Raw genomic sequence first — 26,791 nt, 5'->3', positions numbered from 1 at the left:
TCTTTCAAACTGCAGACCTTGTTTGTTGAGTACTTCATTCTTATATCACCCTGAGAATCCCTGCTATGTTAGCATAAAACCAGTTACTCATCATCACAATACCAATGTGTGCAATATTCATATTGCAAATGACTGTTTGGTTTGCAATAATTGTTAGCAAATATATTCCAAGTGTTATGAACTTGCATTTAACATGCCAATGTAATATTTACCACTATTATCGCTATCACAGGAGTTTCTAATACTGTGCAGCCCTAACACGTTATAACATTAATTTGTAGAACTTCATGCTGTGCATCCACAAACACACACAGAAGCCACCAATAATTTATTTCTATTCCTTGCATCTTAAAAATTCACCTACAAAACCCGCAAGCAAGCCAGACCAAGTCAGCAAGTTTTAAAAACAATAGTCTGAAAGGATGCCTCCTCTTCACATTGCTTAAACAATTTGATCCCAAGGTCACCACCTCCTGTGTCATTTTTCACCAGAGACAATCCAGATCTAGAAGTTACTATGGGGTATCTGGGATCACAGATTTCAAGTCCCATCCAAGCGCAACACCACCATCATCCAATTTCTGCTCCTCAGTTTTTGTCCTCTGATCATATATGTGGTTCCTTTAATTATTTAATGTGTTTCAAATGTGTACCATAGCCAAATTTTACTGTGAAAAAGAATGCAGCTATTTTTGTCATAGGCTTTATTCGTCTTTTAGACCCCCTTCATACTGGAATAAGACCGCAACAACACATGAAAAATCAGCCAGAACTTGATCTTTGAGTTTAGGTAAAGGTGAATGAGAGTACTGTTTTGAGCATGCACAAACCCTGTGTTCAGTGTTCAGTTTTGCAACCGCAAAGCACTGCTTGGATGCGACATTCAGTAGGACATAACAGGTGACATGCATTCAAGTTCTGCATGTCTATCACATATTTGGCCGGTTGAATGAACTTCCCTTAATGCTCACATTCAGTAATTATATAATGGCAAAAAAGAAGTGTCCAAAAAATAAGGGTTAATTATAATATACAGTATATCTGTACTGCTATCCTCAGCTATAGCAACACAACTGAATGTCTTCCTGAAATCGTCCTGAAGTCCGATTGTAATGGTTCATTTTAGTGATGTCCACATACCAGTGCCTTTGTGTTGTTTGGAGAAGCCTGCTAGCAGAAGCCATATCCTATCCATGATGTGACATTGGCCTCACACCAAGGCCGCAACCTCATTTCGCCCACAACAGCTTGCCAGCGCCACAAGGAGGCTAATATTATGTATTTATCTGTACCACGGCCGCTATGTTCATAGGTCAGCCACCTCTCTGAATGCAACAAAAATAATCTTACCAAGCAGCTAGGATAAACAACCTTTCTTTTTAAAGAAAGAAAGAAAAAAATAATTATTTCCTCTTAAATGCAGAAATTGGTATGTGCTGCATTCTTGTGGAAAGGGCTGCGAGCTAGGGAGAAACACATATATCTCAAGATTGTGCACGTAGTTGCCAGGAGACCATCAGAAGTTGTGAGTTCTCCAGGCAGCAGCAAAACTGCAAAATGTTGCCTTTGTCACGTTATCACAAAAGAGCTCCAGCACCACAAGACAAACAAGAAGAGGTTTTATGGTTCATAGTGTAATGTTCATAGTCTAATAGTTTGAGAAATACTAGACTAATAAAAAAAACCCACAAACAACAAGCTTCTGAGTGAAAGAAACACAATTTTGGGATTTCTATACATGCAATCTAAACATCTGACCATTTTTTTTTTTTTACTTGGGACTTCTTTTTAAATTTGATTTATCCAAGCTGGGTTTTTTTGTTGTTTGTTTTTTGTATTTCCACTGTAGAATAGGCAGGGTTTTCACCAGCGCATTTCAACGTATAACGCATTCGCTGAGTCTGTTCCCGTTTCCTTTCTATCCTATGACCCTATGCGACCGTTAAGGGGAACATTTTCTAAAATCATGTCAGCTTTGAAGGGTGGGTATAAATGGCGTCATATCTTACCGGGCCTGCGGAAGAACATCAATCTCACTCAGCCACTAAGTCTGGGAAAGAATCAAAAGCTGTGATTTTCAGAAATAAAACTATAACTCATAATTTGGTCAAGACCTCCAATATATACAGGGAATTTGCACAGATTGAGAGGAACTATTGTTGTGCAAATACTTGCACCAGTGTCATCATGATAGGATGACTAGGAAAACAGCAGGGAAATCCTGTATGGCTAAAACCAAAAACACTGAGGGCTCATGCTGCCATTCATACCAAAAATTGGATTTATATATTTGCCACGATAGTGAGGAGTTTGAACAGTCTGCGAAGTCCTCGAGACCGTATAGTGGTAATTACCCATCCATATTCATCCAAATTTCACACAGTTTTAAACAAAACCTCACATTGCATTTTTATCTTTATCTTGTCATGGTATCAAGAGTTGTTACTTGAGCCCACTCGACAGATGTGTAGGTGTAAAAAGAGCAGAACATCTACGTGAGCTATGGCTGTAGTGGTCGGTAGTATCTTTGTTACTGAACTATGTGCTATACTTAATTGTTTCTCTACAGAAAAAGACAGGATGAGGATTAGTTAATTGCAGAATAACTTCATATTCTTTGGCTGTGTCCTTTTCTTTTGGACAGATTGTGCCAGTCCTAAAATATACATTCACATTAGTAATCTCCAAACCAGACTATATTCTTTTTTGTGTATACATCTTTTTTCAACAAATACATAAAGATAAAAGATTTCTACATTTCAATTTTTTTACCTTGTAATATAACATATCTGAAACATGCACAGTTTTGTTTTTTAATATCCAATATGTAGATTGTAACTCCTGTGCCTTGTGGAAGAATAAGCCAGATGGCCCCAGGAGGTGTTAATAAGACTCCAAACTGATGTGATCTATGGCCTATTCTCCACTGTGTTATCATGACACAACCTGATCCAGGAACAGTAAATTATTCAACACCTTGTGGCTTTACCTCTAGCTTCCCATATGGTCAGATTTTCAGGTCAGGCACAATATTATTGCAAAACGTATGATTAATCATTAATCAAATCAGAGCAAGATACAAACTTAATAATGTCATAGCTGTAAAATACGATTCAACAGTTTCAACCATAACGCTGGATCCAAACATGTCGGCGTCAAGTTCTTGGAATCTTGACGTCTTTGTCCATTCAGGAGCAAAACAACATCAGATCTGCCGTCCGGTCTCCAGGAAACCAGCAGTTATCAAGTAGAGCTCTTTGCTATGATCCCCTGAGTGCGACATGTTGGTGACGTCAGGGAGTAAGATCAGCGCTGGTGCAACAACAAAAACAGCTCAGATAACAAGCAGTTCTCCTTGGTGAGAAGCAGCCTCACATCAGTTTTTCTCTGTATAGTATTACAGCTCTGAAAAATGACACAAACGGTATTTTGTCTCAGAGAGAAAGATTGAACTGCACAGTGAAGTTTCTCATGGTTCCCATATTAAATTTCAAGAATAATTAGGCTGCATTAAATATAAATGATCAAAGCAAAGAAATTATTAGAAAACATCCTTGCCAGGACTATTCTTTAAACTTGTTCTGATAAATTTCCCTTCAAATTTCCAAACTTGCAAGTTAAGCAATATTACACGAGAGCCTTACATTGCTTACTGTGGCAATTCCGAGAATTCATCATAACCTGAAATAAACTTTGAGATTACTCTGAAAAGAGGCTGAGGTTGACATCCTTTTTTCTCAAACTCAGCTGATTTAATCTGCTGTGGAAACAATAACAGGCTGTCAGTACAACTGGTGCGGTGCCACACATTTTTCAGGTCAAAGAACACTATCATGACGACTAGAAAATAACCCACAAGTACAGTGCCCTCTCCACATCCTTGGCATTCTGTGATATGAGTCTCTTCTGTATATAAATTTGAGAAGAAAGACATTTTAAGTGCCTCTAATTGTACACTGAGGCATCTTTTTAATTATTTATCCAGAACTGCATTAACACCTGGTGTCGAAAGGGGGATGTCTAACAGAAGGCCCCTAGGTCCAGCTTAGAGTGGAGATCTGTCTCCTTTGTCTGTGGTCATCAGAGCAATTAGTACCAATCAGTTATTATTAACCTAGCTCCATTTCTTTTCTGGACCTACAAGGTCAAGGATGCTCCATGTAAAGTGGGGAAATTCAAAGGAACCCTAGTTCCAGGACCAAGTGAGTGAAGTCAGGGACTTTAAAATGGCTTTATAGTTGGGCAAACATTGCTTGTGAAGATCTACACATTGTAACAGCAAACAGTCAACTGTGCTCTCTTTCAGTATGGGCATTGAAGGTTCCAGGATTCCAAAACCATTCAAATGAAGGAAAAATATGACAAAGGTTCTTCGAAATGCAATTCTGTTTGGCTAATTATTCTTGGCTCTCCTGTTGGACTCACTTTGAAATTGAATCCATTGAGATAGAGTTGAGACCAAACTGACTGCAACTTTTATGCTAGTCCCAGAAGAGAACATTCGTGAAGAAACAGCATCATGAGGACCAACGAACACAGCAGACAGGTCAGGGAGAAATTAGAAAGGTTTAAAGCAGGTTTACGTCATAAAAACGACATCCCATACTCAAAAATCACACAGAACACTGTTCAAACCATTGTCTGCACATGAAAGGAGTAGGGCGCAGTTGCAAACCCACCAAGACATTGACGCCTACTTAAAAATACTAGGCAAGGTAAGCATTAATCACAGAAGCTGCCAAAAGGCGTATGGTAGCTCTGGAGGCGCTGCGAAGATCAGCTCAGGTGTTAGAATCCGTCAATAGGACAACTATTAGTCATGCACTCTAAAAAAAACCTGGCCCTTAATAGAAGAATAGCAGGAGGACATTGTTGAAAAAACACAAAAGAAGCCCAATTTGCAGTGGTCACAAGCCATGTAGAACACCAAACATGGGGAAACAGCTGGTTAAATGCAACTAAAATTGAAGTTTTTGCTCTATAGGCAAAACTAACACTGCACATCATCTTCACTGTAAAATATGGTGATGGCAGCATCATGCTGTGGTGATGATGTTGTTCAGCAAGGACAGGGAACCTTGTTGTAGTAAAACATGCAATTTAGTCCAAACGTCTTGGTCTTTAAGAACTGCATAAACCCTACCACCCCATGAAATCACTAAAGATGCCGAGTTTTCCTCTATAACGTTTTTTGTAGGCGACCAAAACATTGATTAGCTGCTTGTGTTGGTGGAATTTCTTTCAATCTTCTTTTAAAAACATGTCTAGCTAATAACTTGGCCCGTCTTAATACTAAAAGCTGAAATGAAAGCTTAACGCTAATCTCTTGTCTTACATTCAATTGTTATGTCAAAGCCAACGTAGATCACTAAAGTAATTACAGGTAAATGTATCCTCAGTTTCACTCCTTTTAGAGGGGACTATAGACCCTGTCGAGCAACCACCTCAATAAAAACTTGTTTCCACACAAACTCCTCCTGCCTGCAAGTCATTGTGTCCGCTTGTCCATTGATCTCACAAGTATCTGCAACTGGCCTGACACCATGTGACATGTTAAGGTGCTCCATAAAGCTTTACTAGGCTTGTTACAATGGCGGCCTTTATATTACAGCGGTGTGCCGCTGCTTGTCCGCACAAAGCCCTATATTGAAATCTGGATTTTGTTCAGCAGCAGGAGTTGTTCCTGTTGAGCTGTGACCTTACAGGGTGGAGACGCCACTTCCTCCTAATGGAGAGGTGTGTGTGTAAGTGCTAGAGCCTGTAATGATTAACATGCCTGGCTTTCAGACCCCTCTAAGCCAAGGCAAATGTTTTTTGGGGGGGAGCCACCCACTCCACCCCTTTTTTTTTTGCCTCCTGAAAGCGGTGACAGAGCAAAACAAGCAGACACTCTGCTAACAAGAAATCTGGCATCGCTTCAACGACTGGCCCACCCACGTTTCCACAGGCACACAGGGACACGGGAGCACCGGGGCGAAAGAGCGAGGGAGGCAAAAGGAAAGAGAGATGCCAGATTTGGAAGACTGAGAGGACAAGGAAGAATTGAAGAAAGCACCCAGCATTTAACATATATCCTGTATATCTTTTCATTAGTAGTGTAGTTGACTTTAAAGGCCAAAATCTCACTCAGTCATGTTATTTCTGCTTTATGGCCTTCGTGTACAGGAGAAGCCGTGCTCTTAAAGGTCCTGATCATTCGGTGAACAGTTTGCGAAAAGCCTGGCTTCCCTTGGGACTGAAACTCTCCTGGCTTGGGTTTCACCAGCAACACAAGGCTCACCAGTTAACGAGTACTCACAAGGGTTGTTGGCACCAAGGAAACAAAGAAATAGCTGAAATGTGCCCTACTTCTGGACAGTAAAAAAAAAAAGGCCAAACACACCATTTTATGAGGTCAACACATGGCAAAAAATGAGCCAAGAATGCAGTTACTTACGTATAAAGGAACTTCTTTTCTGTTCACCTCCATTTTCTTCCCATCTACCAGATACCTGGAGAGGAAAGAGTCATGTTACACTAATGTTAGGTTAATAACAACACCAGAAACCACAAAGCTGTGGGTGGCCTGAACCTGGTGTAATCTATAACCCATGCTTTCTTCAGACCACACTCATTTGTCCTTAGTTGTCTGGAGTTCTTTTGTTAAGAATCACAAAATAAATCCCACCCTTTGAAATAAGGCAAAATCTTCTCTGAAAATTTTGATGTTGGATAATTTGAACATTTAATGAGTTTAAACATATCAGAAATGTAGGAAAAAAAAGGATAATCCTGCTTAAAATGTTTCCTTTTGGGCCCCATAAATATATTCAAAGAAAAACAAAAATGTACTTTTGCACGACTCTGCAAATAAATGCATATGAGAAATTCTGTGTTGCTTTTGTGAGATCTGGCAAATGTTTTGCAAGATTCTGCAAATGTGGAGTTTTTTTTCCTAATTTCTCTTACCTTTTCCATTTTTCTTCAATAGGTCAATTGCCCGTTCTTAAAAACATGTTTTTTGCAAAGATCTAGCAAAACTTTTGAAAGATCTGTGGAAGGAACATTTTTCCCATTCTTTATTGTGATGTGTTTGATGTTCTCATTGCAATATCTTGCAAAAGTAACTCAGGATCTAGCAAAAAAAAATGTTCTTCCCTTTATCATTACATATCTTTCTCACTATGGTCTGCAGCAAGATGCTTGCAAAGATCTTTTGAGGAATCTCATTAATGTATTGTAACTTGGATCTTGTACAATGGGATGTTGGAAAAAAGGTGGTTTAGCCACAACTGACATTTCACTGCAAGATTTAACACTAATATCCTAAACACAGGTTTTTCTAATATCATGCAGCTCTCGTTGTCATTGAAGAGACTCATGTCCATGCGGTAAAAACACAGTGGCAAAAAAAGTGCTATTGAAGTAAAATTAAGCACTTCTTAATTATTTTTCAGAAACTGTTCTTCAGTGAATGCATGAAGTTAACTTCCACCACTTGCCCATCTGTAGATGATGCTACAGCAGCTACACTGTCCATCTCCTATGACATGGAGCAGCATAGCAGCAAACTGGAACTGCATCTTCTGCTCACACGCGATTAAGGTTGCACACTGACAATTATCTGCAGTCCAACAGTTTGATCGTGACGATAGGCTGATTAGGTTTGGGTTCCTGTATTTGTTTTTAGTTGCTTGTTACGCATTATAAACCAGCTCTGTACACTGGGCTAACGCAAGACAATCTATAATATTGTTCTGCTGCTGTCCAGTTGTTGTGCCACACGGGGGAAAAAAAGAGTTATTCTGGAGTTATTCTGCAGGGTAGATACAGATCAAAATGACCTTTTAATAAAAGATACACTTTTAGGTCTTAGTCTTGCTCGCTGTTTTTTGAGGATGGTGCACAACAACTTTGCTTGTGACTAAAGTAATGAATAGATTTGAAAAAGCCTTAATGAGGACCGTGTCATGAACTCAGTCTTTTGGGGATTGTCCCTCAGGGAATTCACCACATGTCTTATGTGTTGATCCGGTGGATGTCTGAGTTGTAAACCACCACTTAGGTTCCATAAAAGCAGAGCATGCTGTGTGAGAACACAAAGCTCATGACCTGGACGGATTGACCTGTCTGACGTGATCCATAATGGATAGTTGGTTTTCTGTAGGATTCAGGTGTGGGGACTGAGTTGTCCTACCATTCTTTGTAGATATGGTTGTATGTTTTTGATCATTATACTGCTAAAGACCCAATGAAGGCCCGTTTTCCATTTTTTGGCAGAAGCCACCAGATTTTTATTTAAAGACATGAAGCCATACACTCTAACAAGGTTCACAGCATCTCAGACTCCCCACCTCATGCTCAACAGTGCTTTTCCACAAATTCATCTTTTATTTCCCACCAGACTTGATTGGAGTGGTTGTTGCCAAACAACCCAGTCTTATCTTGGCATGCCTCCTAAACAACTGGTAGACATGTAGAAAGTGTTTAATGTGTGTTAAGATTTCCTCACTGTGTGTGCTAGTAAGATGCGTAATGGCTTTCATCCACAGGCCACAGGCCCAGGTATTCTAAACTTTTAAACATTATTACTCTGACAGTAGATATGGCCAAGTTTAGGTAGCTATTTTGTGAACCCATTTCCTGACATGTCTTACTTAAATGGGATGTTCTTCTGTCTTTCCCATTTTGAAGAGTGGTTAGGAGAAATCAACTTCCATATAAAGGTTGGATTTTTCAAAATATTTCAGTGCTTTCAGGCTTTTTACACAACCGCCTTATATCTTTGCACTGTCATGTCTCCTTGTGTATTATGATTCATTATGCACTAAATATTTCCTCCGCAGTGTCTGAGAATCAAGATTCATTCAAGATTTTGTGTTTTGTTAATTTTACTGTAAAGCTGGGGACACACTAAACAATTTTCGCAGTCATCACAGATTTTGAAAAGACTCTGAGTTCACACTAACAGACTAGAGATTCAAAACTGAAGTCTACATGAGTCTACATTTAATATTGCAGAATAAATATTGCCACAGGTTAGCAGGCTCCGCCCCATTAGGTCAACTAATGTGAATGCTCCGCTTTGCTTTCCTTTATGAAAGCTTTAAAAGGAATGACCCAAATGCAGCCATTCACACAAATAGGGCTGTCTGACTCCGATCTTACAGAGTTCACCACCAGTTACCAGACTGTCAAACCATCATGCGGACAGGTAACCAAAACGAGACAGAAATCACCTGGGAGGATGAGCTGTAAAGACAACAGTTACACTTATTCTCATTTAGTATGCAAAGAATTGGTGTAAGTCGTTGTCCTGACCCTGAGCGTACAGTAACTCATGGACCTCACCAGGTTTAGAGCCATGCTTCCCTGAACAGAGCGTGAGAAAAGAGATTACAAGTACCAGGAGATTGCACGCTGTCACAAAGCATTCAGTGAGCGTCTTTGACATCTACGAATGCTATGCAAATGTTCCCAGACGTAAGCCAGTATGCCCTGGAGTTCTTTGGAGTTTTGTCAGGTGAAGCATGATTGAATAATGTAATTCCTCTAACATGGCAAGCTGCCACCAAGCACGAAAAGAAGTAGCTTTAAACTAGTTGCCTGATGCAATTATACCTTAATGTGGAGCCCATTTTACACACAATGCAAGGAGGAGGGTAAAGCAGAAATAATGAGCACTAACATAATCATTAAGAACAAATGAGGGGTTTTTCTTCATGGTTAACTGTGAAGCATTCGTCATATACAACCTTGCAAACAGTATTTGGCACTACTTTATAATGTAAACAACCAACGACAGATGCTATTTTAAAGATACTATCCACTAATGTATTTTCTACCACTAACAAACTAATGAATATTTTGATAATCGATTAATCTGTTGATTATTCTTTTGATTGATCGGTTATTAATCGGATAGCAAATGTGCTTAATAGCAGGTTTTTCACAGAATTTGAACCAGGTGAAGTTAAAACCACTCGCCTCTTGAGGAGTTCTGGATAGAGCATATTTACCGAGAAAAAATATTTTCATCTTAAATTCAAAATGAATATACTTGTACAATTTTAGCCTTATTACTGCTTTGAGTGGGTTGTTCTTCCTGCAAATGGCATGTTTTAGAGTTGGTGTACTCCAGATAACGATTTTTCAATTACTAAACGAGTTGACGATTATTTCAATAATCGGTTAATCACGATTAATCCAATTAATTATTTCAGCCTTAGTAACAATACAAACACAGCTAGGTAACGACATATGGATTTCCAGTGTCGGATTTCACAAAAGACATGGTTTTAAAAGATTGCATTCAAGAGAAAAACTGCTAACTGGTTTGTTTTAGATATTTTAGTCGATGACATCAAACGTTGGACAAGAATCCAGCCGATCAGCTGGCAGTGATGAAGATTGAGGCGGATGAGTGGCTTTTGAGAAAGATCTGAGTTGCATCACACTGGAAGTTGACTGAAGATTTTGTGTCTGAGCCAGAGTTTGAATCGGGTGACTTCCAAGCCAAGATGAATCTTGTCATGGAAGGCGAACCTAAAGCAAACTGTGACAATGACAGCAACAGAATGTGTTTATATTCCTATTTCAGTCTTTTTCTTATGATTTGTTTTTATGTATATTTGTTACTTGTTAAATTCATAATGTCTCATCACTATCATCTCATCACTATCTTGCATTATTTAAAATGCATACAGCTGGATCTCATATCACTTGAGCTTACAATCAACATTTTTCTTTCTGACTGTCAAGTGATGGATTTTTCTCTTATTTCTTCCATTTGGTGTTGACTGGAAGGATGGAGATGACATACAGTGTCCTGCAGGTGCATTGTAAGGCTAACAGGTGGGATCGGACTCATTATCAGTCAGTCTGCCTGGCATTATTTTCTGCAGAAGTAGCATGTGATGCAGCAGCTCTGCAGAAAACATTATTGGCACTTGAAAACTAACTGAATGAATCCTGACCATGTGGTTTTTAGAACAAGTTCAGATGGATGTACTCAAAAGACGTTTTTAGCACAAGATTGTATAGGGCCAAGCTGAATTTGATCTGGGACCCCAATCCCTTTTGACATTATTTATGAAATACAGGTCCTTCTCAAAATATTAGCATATTGTGATAAAGTTCATTATTTTCCATAATGTCATGATGAAAATTTAACATTCATATATTTTAGATTCATTGCACACTAATTGAAATATTTCAGGTCTTTTATTGTCTTAATACAGATGATTTTGGCATACAGCTCATGAAAACCCAAAATTCCTATCTCACAAAATTAGCATATCATTAAAAGGGTCTCTAAACGAGCTATGAACCTAATCATCTGAATCAACGAGTTAACTCTAAACACCTGCAAAAGATTCCTGAGGCCTTTAAAACTCCCAGCCTGGTTCATCACTCAAAACCCCAATCATGGGTAAGACTGCCGACCTGACTGCTGTCCAGAAGGCCACTATTGACACCCTCAAGCAAGAGGGTAAGACACAGAAGGAAATTTCTGAACGAATAGGCTGTTCCCAGAGTGCTGTATCAAGGCACCTCAGTGGGAAGTCTGTGGGAAGGAAAAAGTGTGGCAGAAAACGCTGCACAACGAGAAGAGGTGACCGGACCCTGAGGAAGATTGTGGAGAAGGGCCGATTCCAGACCTTGGGGGACCTGCGGGAGCAGTGGACTGAGTCTGGAGTAGAAACATCCAGAGCCACCGTGCACAGGCGTGTGCAGGAAATGGGCTACAGGTGCCGCATTCCCCAGGTCAAGCCACTTTTGAACCAGAAACAGCGGCAGAAGCGCCTGACCTGGGCTACAGAGAAGCAGCACTGGACTGTTGCTCAGTGGTCCAAAGTACTTTTTTCAGATGAAAGCAAATTCTGCATGTCATTCGGAAATCAAGGTGCCAGAGTCTGGAGGAAGACTGGGGAGAAGGAAATGCCAAAATGCCAGAAGTCCAGTGTCAAGTACCCACAGTCAGTGATGGTCTGGGGTGCCGTGTCAGCTGCTGGTGTTGGTCCACTGTGTTTTATCAAGGGCAGGGTCAATGCAGCTAGCTATCAGGAGATTTTGGAGCACTTCATGCTTCCATCTGCTGAAAAGCTTTATGGAGATGAAGATTTCATTTTTCAGCACGACCTGGCACCTGCTCACAGTGCCAAAACCACTGGTAAATGGTTTACTGATCATGGTATCACTGTGCTCAATTGGCCTGCCAACTCTCCTGACCTGAACCCCATAGAGAATCTGTGGGATATTGTGAAGAGAACGTTGAGAGACTCAAGACCCAACACTCTGGATGAGCTAAAGGCCGCTATCGAAGCATCCTGGGCCTCCATAAGACCTCAGCAGTGTCACAGGCTGATTGCCTCCATGCCACGCCGCATTGAAGCAGTCATTTCTGCAAAAGGATTCCTGACCAAGTATTGAGTGCATAACTGTACATGATTATTTGAAGGTTGACGTTTTTTGTATTAAAAACACTTTTATTTTATTGGTCGGATGAAATATGCTAATTTTGGGAGAAAGGAATTTTGGGTTTTCATGAGCTGTATCCCAAAATCATCCGTATTAAGACAATAAAAGACCTGAAATATTTCAGTTAGTGTGCAATGAATCTAAAATATATGAATGTTAAATTTTCATCATGACATTATGGAAAATAATGAACTTTATCACAATATGCTAATATTTTGAGAAGGACCTGTAAATAGCAGTAAATAAAGAACGGAGACAAGGTTACTTCTCTGACCTGCTCATCTGGTGTCCAGGGTAGATTTCAGTGCAGACTGCAATCAAACAAGGTTCCAAATTTGATTTATTTTTTGACTGACTGGACAGTTACCTTGTAAATTAAATTAGGCTCCAACACCAACACAAGCTGCTGAATGATTAAGTTAGCAACCTGAAATTATGAATGTTAACCTAACTACTAAACTATGAATGTTTTCCTATGCATGATTGCACATAGAACCCTTTTCCGTTCTTTTACATCATTAAAAAAATTCCAATTTACAATTTTTTATTTTAAATCCTTTAAGATTTTCTTTAGAGGCATAATTGCAAATTTGATGATTTGAGATCCGTGTTTTGTGTTGGAGAACTTGAGCTATTATGGGTAGGCTGCCTGGTTGCTATGCCTTGGACTGGCTCTGGTGTTATGTGATGTCACCAGAGGCATGTTTATGACTGAAGCTTGTTCATGGGAGGGTAGATTTTAAAGCTACCAGCCAGACTTTTATGTAAAATCAGTCATTCAGTGTTTTTGACACAGAAAAAGATATGTTCAGATAAGATTTTTGTTTGTGTTGCTATTTTGTTTTATATTGCTATTTAATCTTGGAAAAGGCTAAACTTCCAAAAAAAAAAGGCTTTCTTGCACAAATGCCTCACATAAGGCAACTGATCAGAGTTCTTTAGTGTATTTTTCTTGTTGTTTCGTCCTTATTGTCATGATTTTAATCAAATGTTTCCTTCCATATGGGTGTTCTTGTATTCCCTATGACATTTGAACCATATATGAGAACACTGCATGGCTTTCAGGTAAATTTGACTGTTGGAAGTGGTTTGTTTGGAAGACCGGCAGGCTGGAAAGGAACTTGAATGCTTCGGAATCTTAAAATCCATCAAAAGTTGATCTTCTGCCATACAGTTTAATAAAGCCAGGTGATAGGGCAATTCTTAGGCACTGACCCAAACACATTCAAAGATAAATTAGCAGGTTGGTTTTTCAGTGTGTGTTTTAAAACTTTGCTTTTGGTGAAAACCTACTGGGTTTGTATTGTCAGTGCACATTTGTTAGTATAAAGTATTCCCCACGGGGTAGTAACTTTAAAACTGGTTTACAACTACTGTAAATAGCATCAAAAAAAGAAAAACTGACCATGAATTAGTTAGTTTAATAAACTAAAGAACGACTGACAGATTTTAACAGAAAGGTCTGTCTAGAACCTTTGAAACATCTTCAAACGGTGCTTGTTCAAACAAGGGAACCAGATCATCATCAGCATTGAGACTTGGTCTTTAGGTACAATAAAAGACTTCTACTGCCTTCATTGAGAAGTTAAAGCCACACAAACAAGCCTCCAAATGCACAAGAACAAACAAATGATGTGTGTAGGATCAGAACAAAGAGTGGCTTATGAAAGGAGGAAAGGGAGCAACTCAAGCTCCGCTTATTACCTGTGAACGCACCATTATAAACAGATCAATTAAACGCCGGTTAGATAGTGAATATTATGACAGCATTGCAAAAAGTGTCGCTTTCTAACCAGCAGTTTAAAGCAGCATTTTTGTTCTGAATGAGGATGGGTCGGTCTGCCATTACCTGCTGCCGTCTCCGCTCTCTGCACGGACGAGACCGATCAACTTTCTGTTAATTCAGCTTCTCTCCTGCTCGCTTTGGCTCACGGTACATTCCCACAACTTTCACGCCCTCATTCCGCACCAATGGCTTCGGCTTCATCCGCGTTTTTTGTTCCTGGAAAAAAACAACCGCTGAAGTCAGCACAAGGAGTTTGTCTACAGGTGTCGCCGTGCAGGTTGTGCTGCTTTTCTCCGGGCTGCCCTGCTATGGTCCAGCCCCGTCTCTCACCGGGCTGCGGCAGGAGGACGGAGTAGAGGGAGGACGAGTCCCACAGTCCCGTCACATGACGTCTATTATCCATTGATACTCTGCTTCTTACGTCTGGTCTTATATAAACCATGTTATGGATCTTGATTTTAGGCTGTAAATAGTTATGTTCAGAGGTGGGAAGTAACTAGTTACATTTACTTGAGTAACTTTTTTGAAAAAAAAAAAAAAGTACTTATCGGAGTAAATTTTTTAGTTCTCCTGAGTAATATTGTTACGCTGCTCTTACCTGACTGCAATTTCTTGCCACCCTCCCTAATTCAATGCAGTTCAGCTTATTTATTTGTGCCAATTTAGCTACAAAACAAAAAATAAATAAATATATATATATATATATATATATATATATATATATTATCAAAAAAAGTTAAAAGTTAATGACAACTTTTTACTTTTACTTCAGAAAAAATATTGTAGTATTGCTACTCTTACTTGAGAACAACTTTTGGCCACTTTAACTGGCCTGTGATTCTGTTTTCAGAACTGAGCAAAATGTACCCAATCAGAGACAAGCGGGTATGATGTCACCCTTACAATTACTGCATCTGTTTGTACACAAAACAAAGCAGAACAAAAAAAAAAAAACTGTTTGCAGTGGTATTCAAGTAGATCTGTGAACTATTTTGGTAATTGGATTGTCTCATCATAAACCAGCACAGAGGTCATTTGGGTCTTTATTTTAAAAAATACAAATAATCAGTTTGAATTACATATCAAAAATAGATTGACTAAAATTAAAGTTTGGTTTAATTTTATTTTTAAATTTAAATAATAAAAACGTAAAATCACAGTCAGAGTGCTGAAAATTGGCCTAGTCTTTTATATTCTGTAATCCTTTTACCCCTCATCCTCTGCTAGCAATGGATATGCTTCACCCAGTGACGTCACTCACAGTAAAACTGTTTACAAGTTTGATTTCACGATATGATTAAAAAATTTGACAAGCTTTTTTAAATGATCAATTTTTTAGGAAAAGTAATCCAAATCTTAGAGACGTATATATTAGATATATTGTTGTTCATCTAGTTTGTTTACTAGTAAAAAGAATATGTGAGGCAACACCGTTAGCGTACACTGGGTTAGGGTCAACCCAAAAAAAAATTTAATTTCGCAAAATATTCGAATGTTACATAACACAAACAAAGACATTTTTTTTTTACTGTGTCCTGTAGAGTAGTGCTCAGAATTGTTGTCTGAGTGCCAAGAAGAAGCCCAACAGATTTATTTTCACAAGTGGAGCATTAAAGCGCTATTTAACGCTTTAATGCTCTGCTTGATATTCATAAAAGAGACTTTATTAGAAACTGCTTTGGGATTATTTCAATTGTTACGGACACAGAGACAGAAATGAAAAGGAAAAAATAAGAAACACGAAAAAGAGAGAGGTGGGGCAAAAAGATAAAAGGGAGAGAAGGAGAAAAGAATGGAGGAGAGAAAGAAGGATGAAGAGAATACAAGATAACACCCTGCTTGCTTCTACACTTGCAGAAACATTCACATTAACAACTTTTTTAACGAAAAGTGCATGGTACTTATGAATGCAAGACGCATTTAGTGGTAAATGCTGCTCAATATACAGGTCCTTCTCAAATAATTTGCATATTGTGATGAAGTTCATTATTTTCTATAATGTAATGATGAAAATGTAATATTCATATATTTTAGATTCATTGCACACTAACTGAAATATTTCAGGTATTTTATTGTCTTAATACGGATGATTTTGGCATACAGCTCATGAAAACCCAAAATTCCTATCTCACAAAATTAGCATATTTCATCCGACCAATAAAAGAAAAGTGTTTTTAATACAAAAAACGTCAACCTTCAAATAATCATGTACAGTTATGCACTCAATACTTGGTCGGGAGTCCTTTGGCAGAAATGACTGCTTCAATGCGGCGTGGCATGGAGGCAATCAGCCTGTGGCACTGCTGAGGTCTTATGGAGGCCCAGGATGCTTCGATAGCGGCCTTTAGCTCATCCAGAGTGTTGGGTCTTGAGTCTCTCAACGTTCTCTTCACAATATCCCACAGATTCTCTATGGGGTTCAGGTCAGGAGAGTTGGCAGGCCAATTGAGCACAGTGATACCATGATCAGTAAACCAGTTACCAGTGGTTTTGGCACTGTGAGCAGGTGCCAGGTCGTGCTGAAAAATGAAATCTTCATCTCCATAAAGCTTTTCAGCAGATGGAAGCATGAAGTGCTCCAAAATCTCCTGATAGCTAGCTGCATTGACCCTGCCCTTGATAAAACACAGTGGACCAACACCAGCAGCTGACACGGCACCCCAGACCATAACTGACTGTGGGTACTTGACACTGGACTTCTGGCATTTTGGCATTTCCTTCTCCCCAGTCTTCCTCCAGACTCTGGCACCTTGATTTCCGAATGACATGCAGAATTTGCTTTCATCCAAAAAAAGTACTTTGGACCACTGAGCAACAGTGCAGTGCTGCTTCTCTGTAGCCCAGGTCTGGGGAATGCGGCACCTGTAGCCCATTTCCTGCACACACCTGTGCACGGTGGCTCTGGATGTTTCTACTCCAGACTCAGTCCACTGCTTCTGCAGGTCCCCCAAGGTCTGGAATCGGCCCTTCTCCACAATCTTCCTCAGGGTCCGGTCACCTCTTCTCGTTGTGCAGCGTTTTCTGCCACACTTTTTCCTTCCCACAAGCACTGAGGTGCCTTGATACAGCACTCTGGGAACAGCCTATTCGTTCAGAAATTTCTTTCTGTGTCTTACCCTCTTGCTTGAGGGTGTCAATAGTGGCCTTCTGGACAGCAGTCAGGTCGGGAGTCTTACCCATGATTGGGGTTTTGAGTGATGAACCAGGCTGGGAGTCTTAAAGGCCTCAGGAATCTTTTGCAGGTGTTTAGAGTTAACTCGTTGATTCAGATGATTAGGTCCATAGCTCGTTTAGAGACCCTTTTAATGATATGCTAATTTTGTGAGATAGGAATTTTGGGTTTTCATGAGCTGTATGCCAAAATCATCCGTATTAAGACAATAAAAGACCTGAAATATTTCAGTTAGTGTGCAATGAATCTAAAATATATGAATGTTAAATTTTCATCATGACATTATGGAAAATAATGAACTTTATCACAATATGCTAATTTTTTGAGAAGGACCTGTAGAACATTTGTGTATCTGTTAACACCTGAATCTGTGGGTCTGAGTGTGAGAGCGCATGTGCATACAAGATTTCTCCATAATGTTGGGATTATGAATCTGAGATTATTATTTAATATTTAATTTTAATATTTTATCAAATAATATTTCGGTCTGTTAAGGGTTGTCCTGTGAATACCAGCCCAGTAAGGCGATGGTATTAGGACAAAATAGAAAGGTGTGAGACGAGCTCTGACATTATTGAACAGCAAAACTCTGCACACACATGGAATGAATTCACACAATTTCTTAATATACAAGAATTTATTAACAAAAATAAGTCAACTCAAAGTCAAACATATTTCAATCAACAAACTCTTTACTATGCTAAAACAATCCAACTAACTACCAAGCAGAATTAAAGAATAGGGAAGACTAATTGGCTATGTACATTATAAACAAGTAGATTAAAGATGGTTGAAATCATGACCAAAAAGAGTGATGCAACATTACCATACAATGTTTATGTTTGAGAACCAAGGATTATCTTGAACAACCTGGAAGTGAAGATAAGTTAGTCTTGGAAAAAACTTAGGCAATAATCAGCATACCTTTACCCCACCATTCACAATGCAAGATCAGATAAAATATTACTTTAATAAAATGTTTTAAGAATGATCTGCTGAATAAAACCAACCTTCTGGATGATTAATTCTCAACAGTGTCTCATTAGCTGCCTTTATTTATTAAAATAATATTTAAAGAAATATTATTAAGGGAAATATTTGGGAAAGAGCCAAATCTTTCTGGAGAAATGGGGCTTAATGGTGTTTACTTAGTTATCAAATTTAGTAAAATGATGTAAGGGACACATTATTTACTGGATTGAAAACGAAACCTTTCTTAGTAAATATTATTTAGCAGCAAGCACGTGTCCTTAGCTGTTAGCAGTTAAGCTAACAAAGGAGGCTAATAGCTTAGCACCAGAATCAAACACACACATTTAAAATTACCTTTGATAAAAGGGTTAAAATGCATAAGCGCGGATGGCGCGTTATGATCAATCTTCTGTTTAAAATCACCCTTCAAAGTGTTTACAGTTTAAAGTGTGTCTTAACTTTAAAAACAAACAAAGAACACAACCTGGACTCGTGTGCTGCGGATAGTCTGCTAGCACCAAGATAGCTGAGTTCAACACAAACAAAGCCAAACACCATAAAATGAAAAACGTTTAGATCATTTCAACCTAAATCACATCTATATTATTCTGCCCAAACACTTAACCTCATGAACTGTGGTGAGGAACGTTGTCAAAGGCGGAGACGTTTGAAGAAACGTCCACAGTCTTTAAACGGTTAGCTACAGCTAACCTCCTTAGCTGTGGAGAGTGGCGGCTGTTCTGTCGACCGGTCTGTGAACAAACAGTTAGCTTCTAGATATCCTCCGTGGCTGTGGATGAAAGACGGCCCGTTCTGTCCGCTAATCACACTGCACGTTACCGTAACCACGGTGATGAAGTCTCTGCTGTCTTCCTCCCAGACTGAGAGACCGCTCTGCTCGGCTTCATAGAGACCGCTTCTCTGTAGGGAACTTCTCTGGGACAGTTTGCTTCTGCAGGCCTCAGAGAGAAAGTCAAGCAATTCTTACACCTTAATTTCCCCGTTCATGAATGAAAATACCGGATACACAGACAGTATTTCATTCGTACTTAACTTTGCATATGATCGATGATTGTATGACATCCTTGGATCTAGTTGAAAAGTTTATGTCTGTTTGCCAGCAAAGAGACATCAGCGCACTTGTCTCCCCTATCCGGTCCCTCTCGAAGGCCGTGTGGAAGAGGTCGGCTTGTTGGAGAGGGGGTGCTCTTATTCAGACAGTGGCATCATGGGAAGTCTGCTGCTACCCCCCCCTCCCCCTTCCTCAGTTGCTGGAAGTCAGTTACATGCAATTTATTTTGAAAGCTCCAGAAAAGTGTGTACCGGAGTTTAATGTTGAAATCCATGGCTGGATCCCAAAAATAAAAATATGCAACAGCGAGTGTGAGGAGCCACAGACCTGCCCCCCTTGACCTGGGACAGATATGGAGCTAATGTGGTGTTGATGCATGTTGTTCTAGTGGGCATTTAAAAAGAAAAACAGGTGGGGAAGAGGGCCACCCCACCCAGAACCCTCAATGTCTACATGTAACTTAACCCTTAGAGGTGACCGCAGGCCACAGAGGTGAGGTTAATAAAATACATTCCCTCTTGATGCCATTGAGCATGCCCACCCCCAAGGCCCTACATGTGAATGTCATGAAAATGTTATAAGTGAGAGTGTCTAAGCTGTATAATAAAACTGGGGCCCAGGCTGCCATGGAACCGGAGAGATGGAAAACCCTTGCGGCACTCCAATGACACACCCGCACCCAAAAGCCCTACATGAGTGGTAGTGTGATGGAGTGGGCGGAGGTAGGTGTCCGGGGATGGGGAGGGAAGGACTGGGGGGCAAAATGCTCTGCCAGGGAGCCAGATCCCCGGCTAACCCCAATAAGCACCCTTGTTCGCAGAGTTCCAACAAAGGAGGGAGGCATTCAATTCAATTCAATTCAAAAATACTTTATTAATCCCAAAGGGAAATTAAATGTTGTTATAGCTCATATTATGAAAGTTTCCTCAAATAGCCGTTGTAGATGCTGATGGCTGTGGGCAGGAAGGATCTCCTGTAGCGCTCCGTCTTACAGCAGATCTGAAGAAGCTTCTGACTGAAGACACTCTGTTGTTGTAGGACAGTCTCATGAAGAGGATGCTCAGGGTTCTCCATAATGTTCTTCATTTTATGAAGAATCCGTCTTTCCACAATGATCTCCAGAGGTTCCAGAGGAGTCCCCAGAACAGAGCCAGCCTTCTTTATCAGCTTGTTGAGCTTTTTTAAGTCCCTGGCTCTGATGCTGTTTCCCCAGCAGATGAGGTAGAAGAGATCACGCTTTCCACAACAGACTTATAGAAGATATGCAGCATCTTGCTGCAAACACCAAAGGACCTAAGCTTCCTCAAGAAGTACAGTCTGCTCTGCCCCTTCTTGTAGATGGCTTCACAGTTGCATCTCCACTCTAGTCTGTTGTCCAGGTGAACACCGAGGTATTTACACTCCTCCACCACCTCCACTTCTTCTCCCATGATAGAAATAGTTTTTGACTTATTCCTGTTTCTCTTAAAATCCACAATCATCTCCTTTGTTTTAGTCACGTTCAAAATGAGATGATTGTTTCCACACCATGCCACAAAGCGGTCCACCACCTTCCTGTACTCAGCTTCTTGTCCATCTCTGATCCACCCCAAGACTGCAGAATCATCCGAGTATTTCTGCAGATGACAGGAGTCTGTCTTGTACTGGAAGTCTGAGGTGTACAGAGTGAAAAAGAATGATGAGAGTACAGTCCCCTGTAGGCACATCCACATCCATAGGCACATCCACCGGGCCAAAGGCTAGGGACGGGCACCGGGCCCCAAGAACTGACCAAAAACGGGACCAACACCCCCACCACCACTGATTTTCAATACAGAAATGTTATGTTTTGGCCTACAAAGGCATGGTGAAGGCTGCTGACAGCAGACAGTTACCAGCACCCTCTACAAGGAAGCTGAGTCACAAAAAGTAATTGCCAAAGAAGCTGAGTGTCTACAGACTGCTGCCTCCAAGCATGCTAATGGAAAGTTAATTGAGAAGAAAATGTGGCCAAAAACTTGCACAAGGGATAACCAAAGCCTTGAGAGGATTGTGGAGCAATAACCATTCAAGAGCTTGTTGCAGAGTCAGAAGGTGCACACAGATGTATCCATAACGTGGGCTTCAGCTGCCCCATTCCTTGGGTTAAGACACTCCTGAACCAAAAGCTGCATCCACAGCATCTTAAGGACTATACGATTAAGCATTGATATGTCAGAACAATAGAATCCCTTTGAATCTTTTAAAAAAGGAATGATAACTATTGATTTCGCTAAAGGACCCAAATAAGTAAACATTAGTAAAGTTCTACTTATAAGTCTGAATGTTATTTAGCCTTATCTTGATTCACTATAACTGGTAGCAACAAGACTAAATGCTGTAACTGAATTTGAAGATGCATCAACAAAACATTGGTTTATGGGCGAACAAACCTAGCGAGACAGATATTTTAATTCTTAGATGCAAATGTTCTTTGATTTGGCAAAAAGGCCTAATCAGAAATTCTTCAGACATTAGTCACACAGCCAGACTTATGTGAGGGCGAGGCAGCAACACCACATCTGTGGTGTTCTCAGATATCTAATTCGACAGGTCATGCAGAAAGGGCACATCAGAACCGGTTTGGTCGATTTGAACAAGCAAAGATGAACAAAGGCAGCATAATGAAGTAATACTCCCTGTCATGTTACAGTGCACTCTCTGTGTAACAAAAGGCTAAACTTCTAAAACGATATGAGGGCATCGTTTACTTCTCATAGACAAGAAATGAATGACATAATCTCTACAAAAGCATCGTATTCTGATGCTTCGAGACTTTTTCAAACCCTAAGCAGGGCTTGTGTTACCTCATGACAGCTCATTAGGCCAAGGTGGAAGTAAGCATGTTTGACTCATAAATAACACTGCATCAACAAAAAAGCAGGATACCCACAGTTTACATGGTGGTGGCAGCATCGTGGTCTGGTGTTACTTGTTTTCAGATGGAACTGGGAAGTTTTGCAAAGGTTGACAGAAGTTATATAAGGTGTTTCTTCGTCTTATCTGTAGCATAGTTTGTCTCACCGAAAACAAACAACTCTTTGCAGCAGCGATCACAAATTAGGTGCATCTCAGTCACACTGGTGCCATTGGTTTAGAAAGGTTTTGCCTCTTGGGTGACGCTAAATCTGCTAAGGTGTAATCCCTAAATTATTCACCAAAATGGAATGCTTCCAAAGCCGTCACTGCTCCTGAACTATCAGAAATGCCAGTTATGCTAATGACATTCCTAGGAACAGGTGTGGTGTTCAGAAAATATTTACAACTTTGTAAAATTAAACAACTTAATAATTAGCAGGACTGGATGTAAAATAGAATATTTCAGACCAAAGGCAAAACCACAAATGTGGTTCATTGGATGATCAATGTTCAAACATGAAAATGAAAATAAAACGGGCTCTTTTAGGACTTTGACCACAAATTACATCCCTTGAATTAAATGGCTTGAAAAATAGCAATAACCAAATCCATAGCCATTTTAGGTTTTTAACTTTTCGTCATGTTCCAACTACAATCTTCACTGTATTTTGTTTGGGAAAAATAACAAAAATTAAATTGTGGTTTGCAATTGTAATGAATCATACCCGAGTCTTTAATTTGATGCACATTTTGCTGCAAGTACAGTAAAGCTCTTTCAACATGCACCTTTACCAGCTTTGCATATCTAGGGTCAAAACAATTTCACCAATATGATTTAGGTCTGGACTTTGACTGGGCCATTTTAACACATGAACATGCTATGATCTAAACCATTCCATTGTTGCTCTGGGTGTATGTTTAGGATTATTGTCCTCCTGGAGTGTGAATCTTTGCCCCAGTCTTAAGTCTTTTGCAGCTTTTAACATGTTTTCTAGGCCTGTATTTAGCTCCAGTCGTATTCCTATCAACTCCAGCCACTTTCCCTGTCCCTGCTCCCCACAGCCTGATGCTATGACCATGATGTTTCTCTGTGGGGGTGGTTGTTCAGAATGATGACCAGCATAGGCTTTTTGGCAAACTTCAACTAAAACTGCTTATGGCTCTTTCAACAATGGCTTTCTTCTGGCCACCCTTCCATAAAAAAAATCTAATGTGTGGAGTGTCCTGTTGACAGATTCTCCCACCTGAGGTTTGGATTGCAGCAGCTTTCCCAGAGTTACCATGGGCCTTTTGGCTGCTTCTCTGATTAATGCAGGTTAGGTGGAAGGTCTTGTCTTGGTATCAGAATCAGAATCAGCTTTATTGCCAAGTTCGTACATACAAACAAGGAATTTGACTCCGGTACACTTTGCTCTTTTGTTCTGTTTTTGCATTACAGAATATACAAATTTACAATTTACAATGTACAATATACACATATCTAATAGAAAAGGTGCATTTGCAACATCTGTATGCTGTTGTTCTGTACTCTATTGAATGTTCATCAGAGAAACCGCCTGGGGGAAGAAACTGTCTCTGTGGCGGCTGGTTTTAGTAAACAGTGCTCTGTAGTGGCGGCCTGAAGGTAAAACTCTAAACAGTTTATGTGCAGGGTGTGTGGGGTCTGCAGAGATTTTGGCAGCTCTTTTCTTGACCCTAGACCTGTATAAGTCCTGGATGGAGGGAAGGTCTTATACATGTGCCATGCTCCTTCCATTTTTACATGGTTTATTTTGCAGAGGTCTGTGAGATGTCCAAAGCTCGGGATATTGTTTGCTCACCTAACTCTGCTTTAAACCTCTCCCCATCTTTGTTCTTGATTAGCCTTTCTGTGTTCCTTGGTCTTCATGATGCTTTTTGTTCACTAATGTTCTCAAACAAAACTCTGGGGCACTCACAGAATATCTGGCTTTATACTGAGATTAAATTACACACAGGAGGACTCTGTTTACTTATTAGGTGACTAAAGGGACTGTATTTTATTTGGGGGTATCAGAGTAAAGAGGACAGAATACTTCACACTTCTCAAATTCTAATTTGTACAAACAAAACTGACAACCGTATCATTTTTCTTCCAAAATTTCCTCCTTAATTGTGTGCTACTTTGTGTTGGTCTATGACATAAAATCCCAGTAGAACACATTGTTTTGGTGGTTGGGACATGTTAGGACATGTTGTGTTGGGACATTGTATGCACATACTCAAAACCTGTAGTTTGCATAATTCTTTATTGTGGGCTGGTATTTTATGTTTTAAATTGTTATGTGTTATTCCAGTGGTAATTTTAACCCACATAATATATGATCAAAAGCATTAAGAAAATCTTTCAACATTTTACATGATTTTGTTTAAGCAGTGATGAGGTTTTTGGCTCTGTTCCTCTGAGAATTAGTTTGACTGAGGGAAACTTGCTTTGATTCACTCCCTACTGCCCTCCCATCCATCCACTCATCCAGTCTGAATGTTTATTTTTTTCTTAATCTGTAAAAAGGTAGACTATTAATAGTTTGAAAACAGTCCTCCAAGACTGACAAGAAATGACAATTCCTTTCTTTTAGATCATTTATGTCTTTTCGTCTTGTGTTAAAATTTTTACAGTATATAGCTAATCATACGTTTTCTCACAATTATGGTTTCAAAACAATAAATTACATGCTTTTTAATGAGTTTTCTCTGAATGTATGGAGCCTAAAGTAATGAAGCAATGCCCCTCCCTCACATGGTCCTGGGCACTCACGGTCAGCTGGCTGAAAGAAGGTGACTACACATTTCGATTGTTTAGAAAAAATTATAAATTCAGTGACTTCAAACTGGACTTTAGTCTACATCTCAAAATCAAAACAAGTGAATGCTGTAGAAAAACATCATATTATTTTAGTTGAGAGTAGAATAATCGTTCATTTTCTGTTGTAAGTACAAGCAGTTAGATTATGGATTTTTTTTTTTTTTAATCTTTGTTTAAATACTGTGATGAACTCTTATGGTATCATGCTTATAAGTCATTCAGGTTTATTTGATAAACATTGCCAGACCTTTTACCATACCTGGGTTTAATTTATTTCTAGATTAACAAAAACGAGCATAGGATTTAAACTTACAAAACTTTGCATTTACACGAGACTCCTTAACGTCTTGTATTGTCTGAACTAGATAAACGTCGGACAGAGTTTAATTTTGGACTCTGATTTTGGTTTATCCCACAACGCGCAGGAAATAAATGGATCTACAATTCACAGGCAGTAAGAATACTGTTAAAATGTTCATACATTTCACATTTTTATTTTTATTTTGTCTAACCCATACAGTGGCCTGTTTGATTGAAGAGATAAAAAAAAAAAAACGTCTACGGGTCATTTGGGGAAACAGAGTTTAAATTACCTTCAGTAGAATTGTAACTAGACATTGGCGCCATCTGTTGGTAGAAGTGTAACAAGTAACAAGTAAAACAAGTAAAGAGTTTACTTTTGCAAAAATCTGCAGATAAAATAACCAATTCTTATGTTTTCAGAGAATGTCCAATTTCAGTGTTTTGTTCAAAATGTTTGGAACATTGTTTTCTCACATTGCTCAAAAAGGATCTTAATGAAAGAGCAAGGTTCAGCATAAGCTACAATTAACTTATACTGTAATATCATCTATATTTATGTATTTTTGTGAAAACATTTGTCCTGAGCGAAATTTCAGCTTCGAGATGTGTTTCTCCACGTTTTTCTCACCAGCATACATCTTAGGCATCTAAACTGAGTTGTAAGGCCACCGGCAATGACCTTATAGTGCTTTCAAGTACACCACGTACTCAGATGATCTAGATCGAAATACCTCTAAAATAGTTTAATGAACTTTCATTATCATCAAATGTCACCAAGGTCTTATTCAACACATTGTAACAAACATGGAACCGGGGGGTTGCCGGTTTGGATCCCCGATCTGTCTGTCTCAATTGTTGTGTCCTTGGGCAAGACACTTCACCATGCTTTAAATGTCAAAGCAGTCTCGATTTATAGCGGATAAGTCATACGTTTTCACTGTAAAACCATTCTACTGCAGCATCTTTGAATAATTACTTTTCTATTAATAACAAGGTAAAACTGACTGAATTAGGATGAGTTAGACACTCGTCTATGGCAAAAAGTTTTAAGTTGCATTTTTAAAGGAAATATATTTAACTCAACATAAAGCAAACAAGCAGATCACATTGAGTTTTTATCTTATGTAGTCACTCTAATTTATGTTCTAGGACTTCGCCAATATAATTCAGAGGAAGCACACAAAACACGAAACTAGGCATTCCTACGACGAATAAACTAGGATAAAATGTCAATGACAGCAATGCTGTATTTCTGTGCAAAGAACCAGGCTCCTTTTTTCAATTTAAGACCACGCTCATATTTAATATTATTCTGGTCAACATTCG

General features: G+C 39.3%; 1 protein-coding gene across 2 annotated transcripts in view; it reads right to left on the bottom strand.

The window, feature by feature from the left end:
• The window catches only part of arhgef28a (Rho guanine nucleotide exchange factor (GEF) 28a), an 89,685-nt gene extending 75,144 nt beyond the window's left edge, over nt 1–14,541 (bottom strand). For both annotated transcript variants that reach the window (XM_047373531.1, XM_047373532.1), the window contains exons 1-2: nt 14,309–14,541; nt 6,437–6,491 (exon numbers count right to left, since the gene is read on the bottom strand). In XM_047373531.1, coding sequence (XP_047229487.1) covers nt 6,437–6,469 — 33 coding nt within the window. In that variant the 5' untranslated portion in view covers nt 6,470–6,491; nt 14,309–14,541. The remainder of the gene's footprint in view (nt 1–6,436; nt 6,492–14,308) is intronic.
• Nucleotides 14,542–26,791: the final 12,250 nt, after the last annotated feature.

Source organism: Girardinichthys multiradiatus, chromosome 8, assembly GCF_021462225.1.
Source record: "Girardinichthys multiradiatus isolate DD_20200921_A chromosome 8, DD_fGirMul_XY1, whole genome shotgun sequence".
Taxonomy (NCBI): domain Eukaryota; kingdom Metazoa; phylum Chordata; class Actinopteri; order Cyprinodontiformes; family Goodeidae; genus Girardinichthys; species Girardinichthys multiradiatus.
This window is presented reverse-complemented; position numbering and strand designations above follow the sequence as displayed.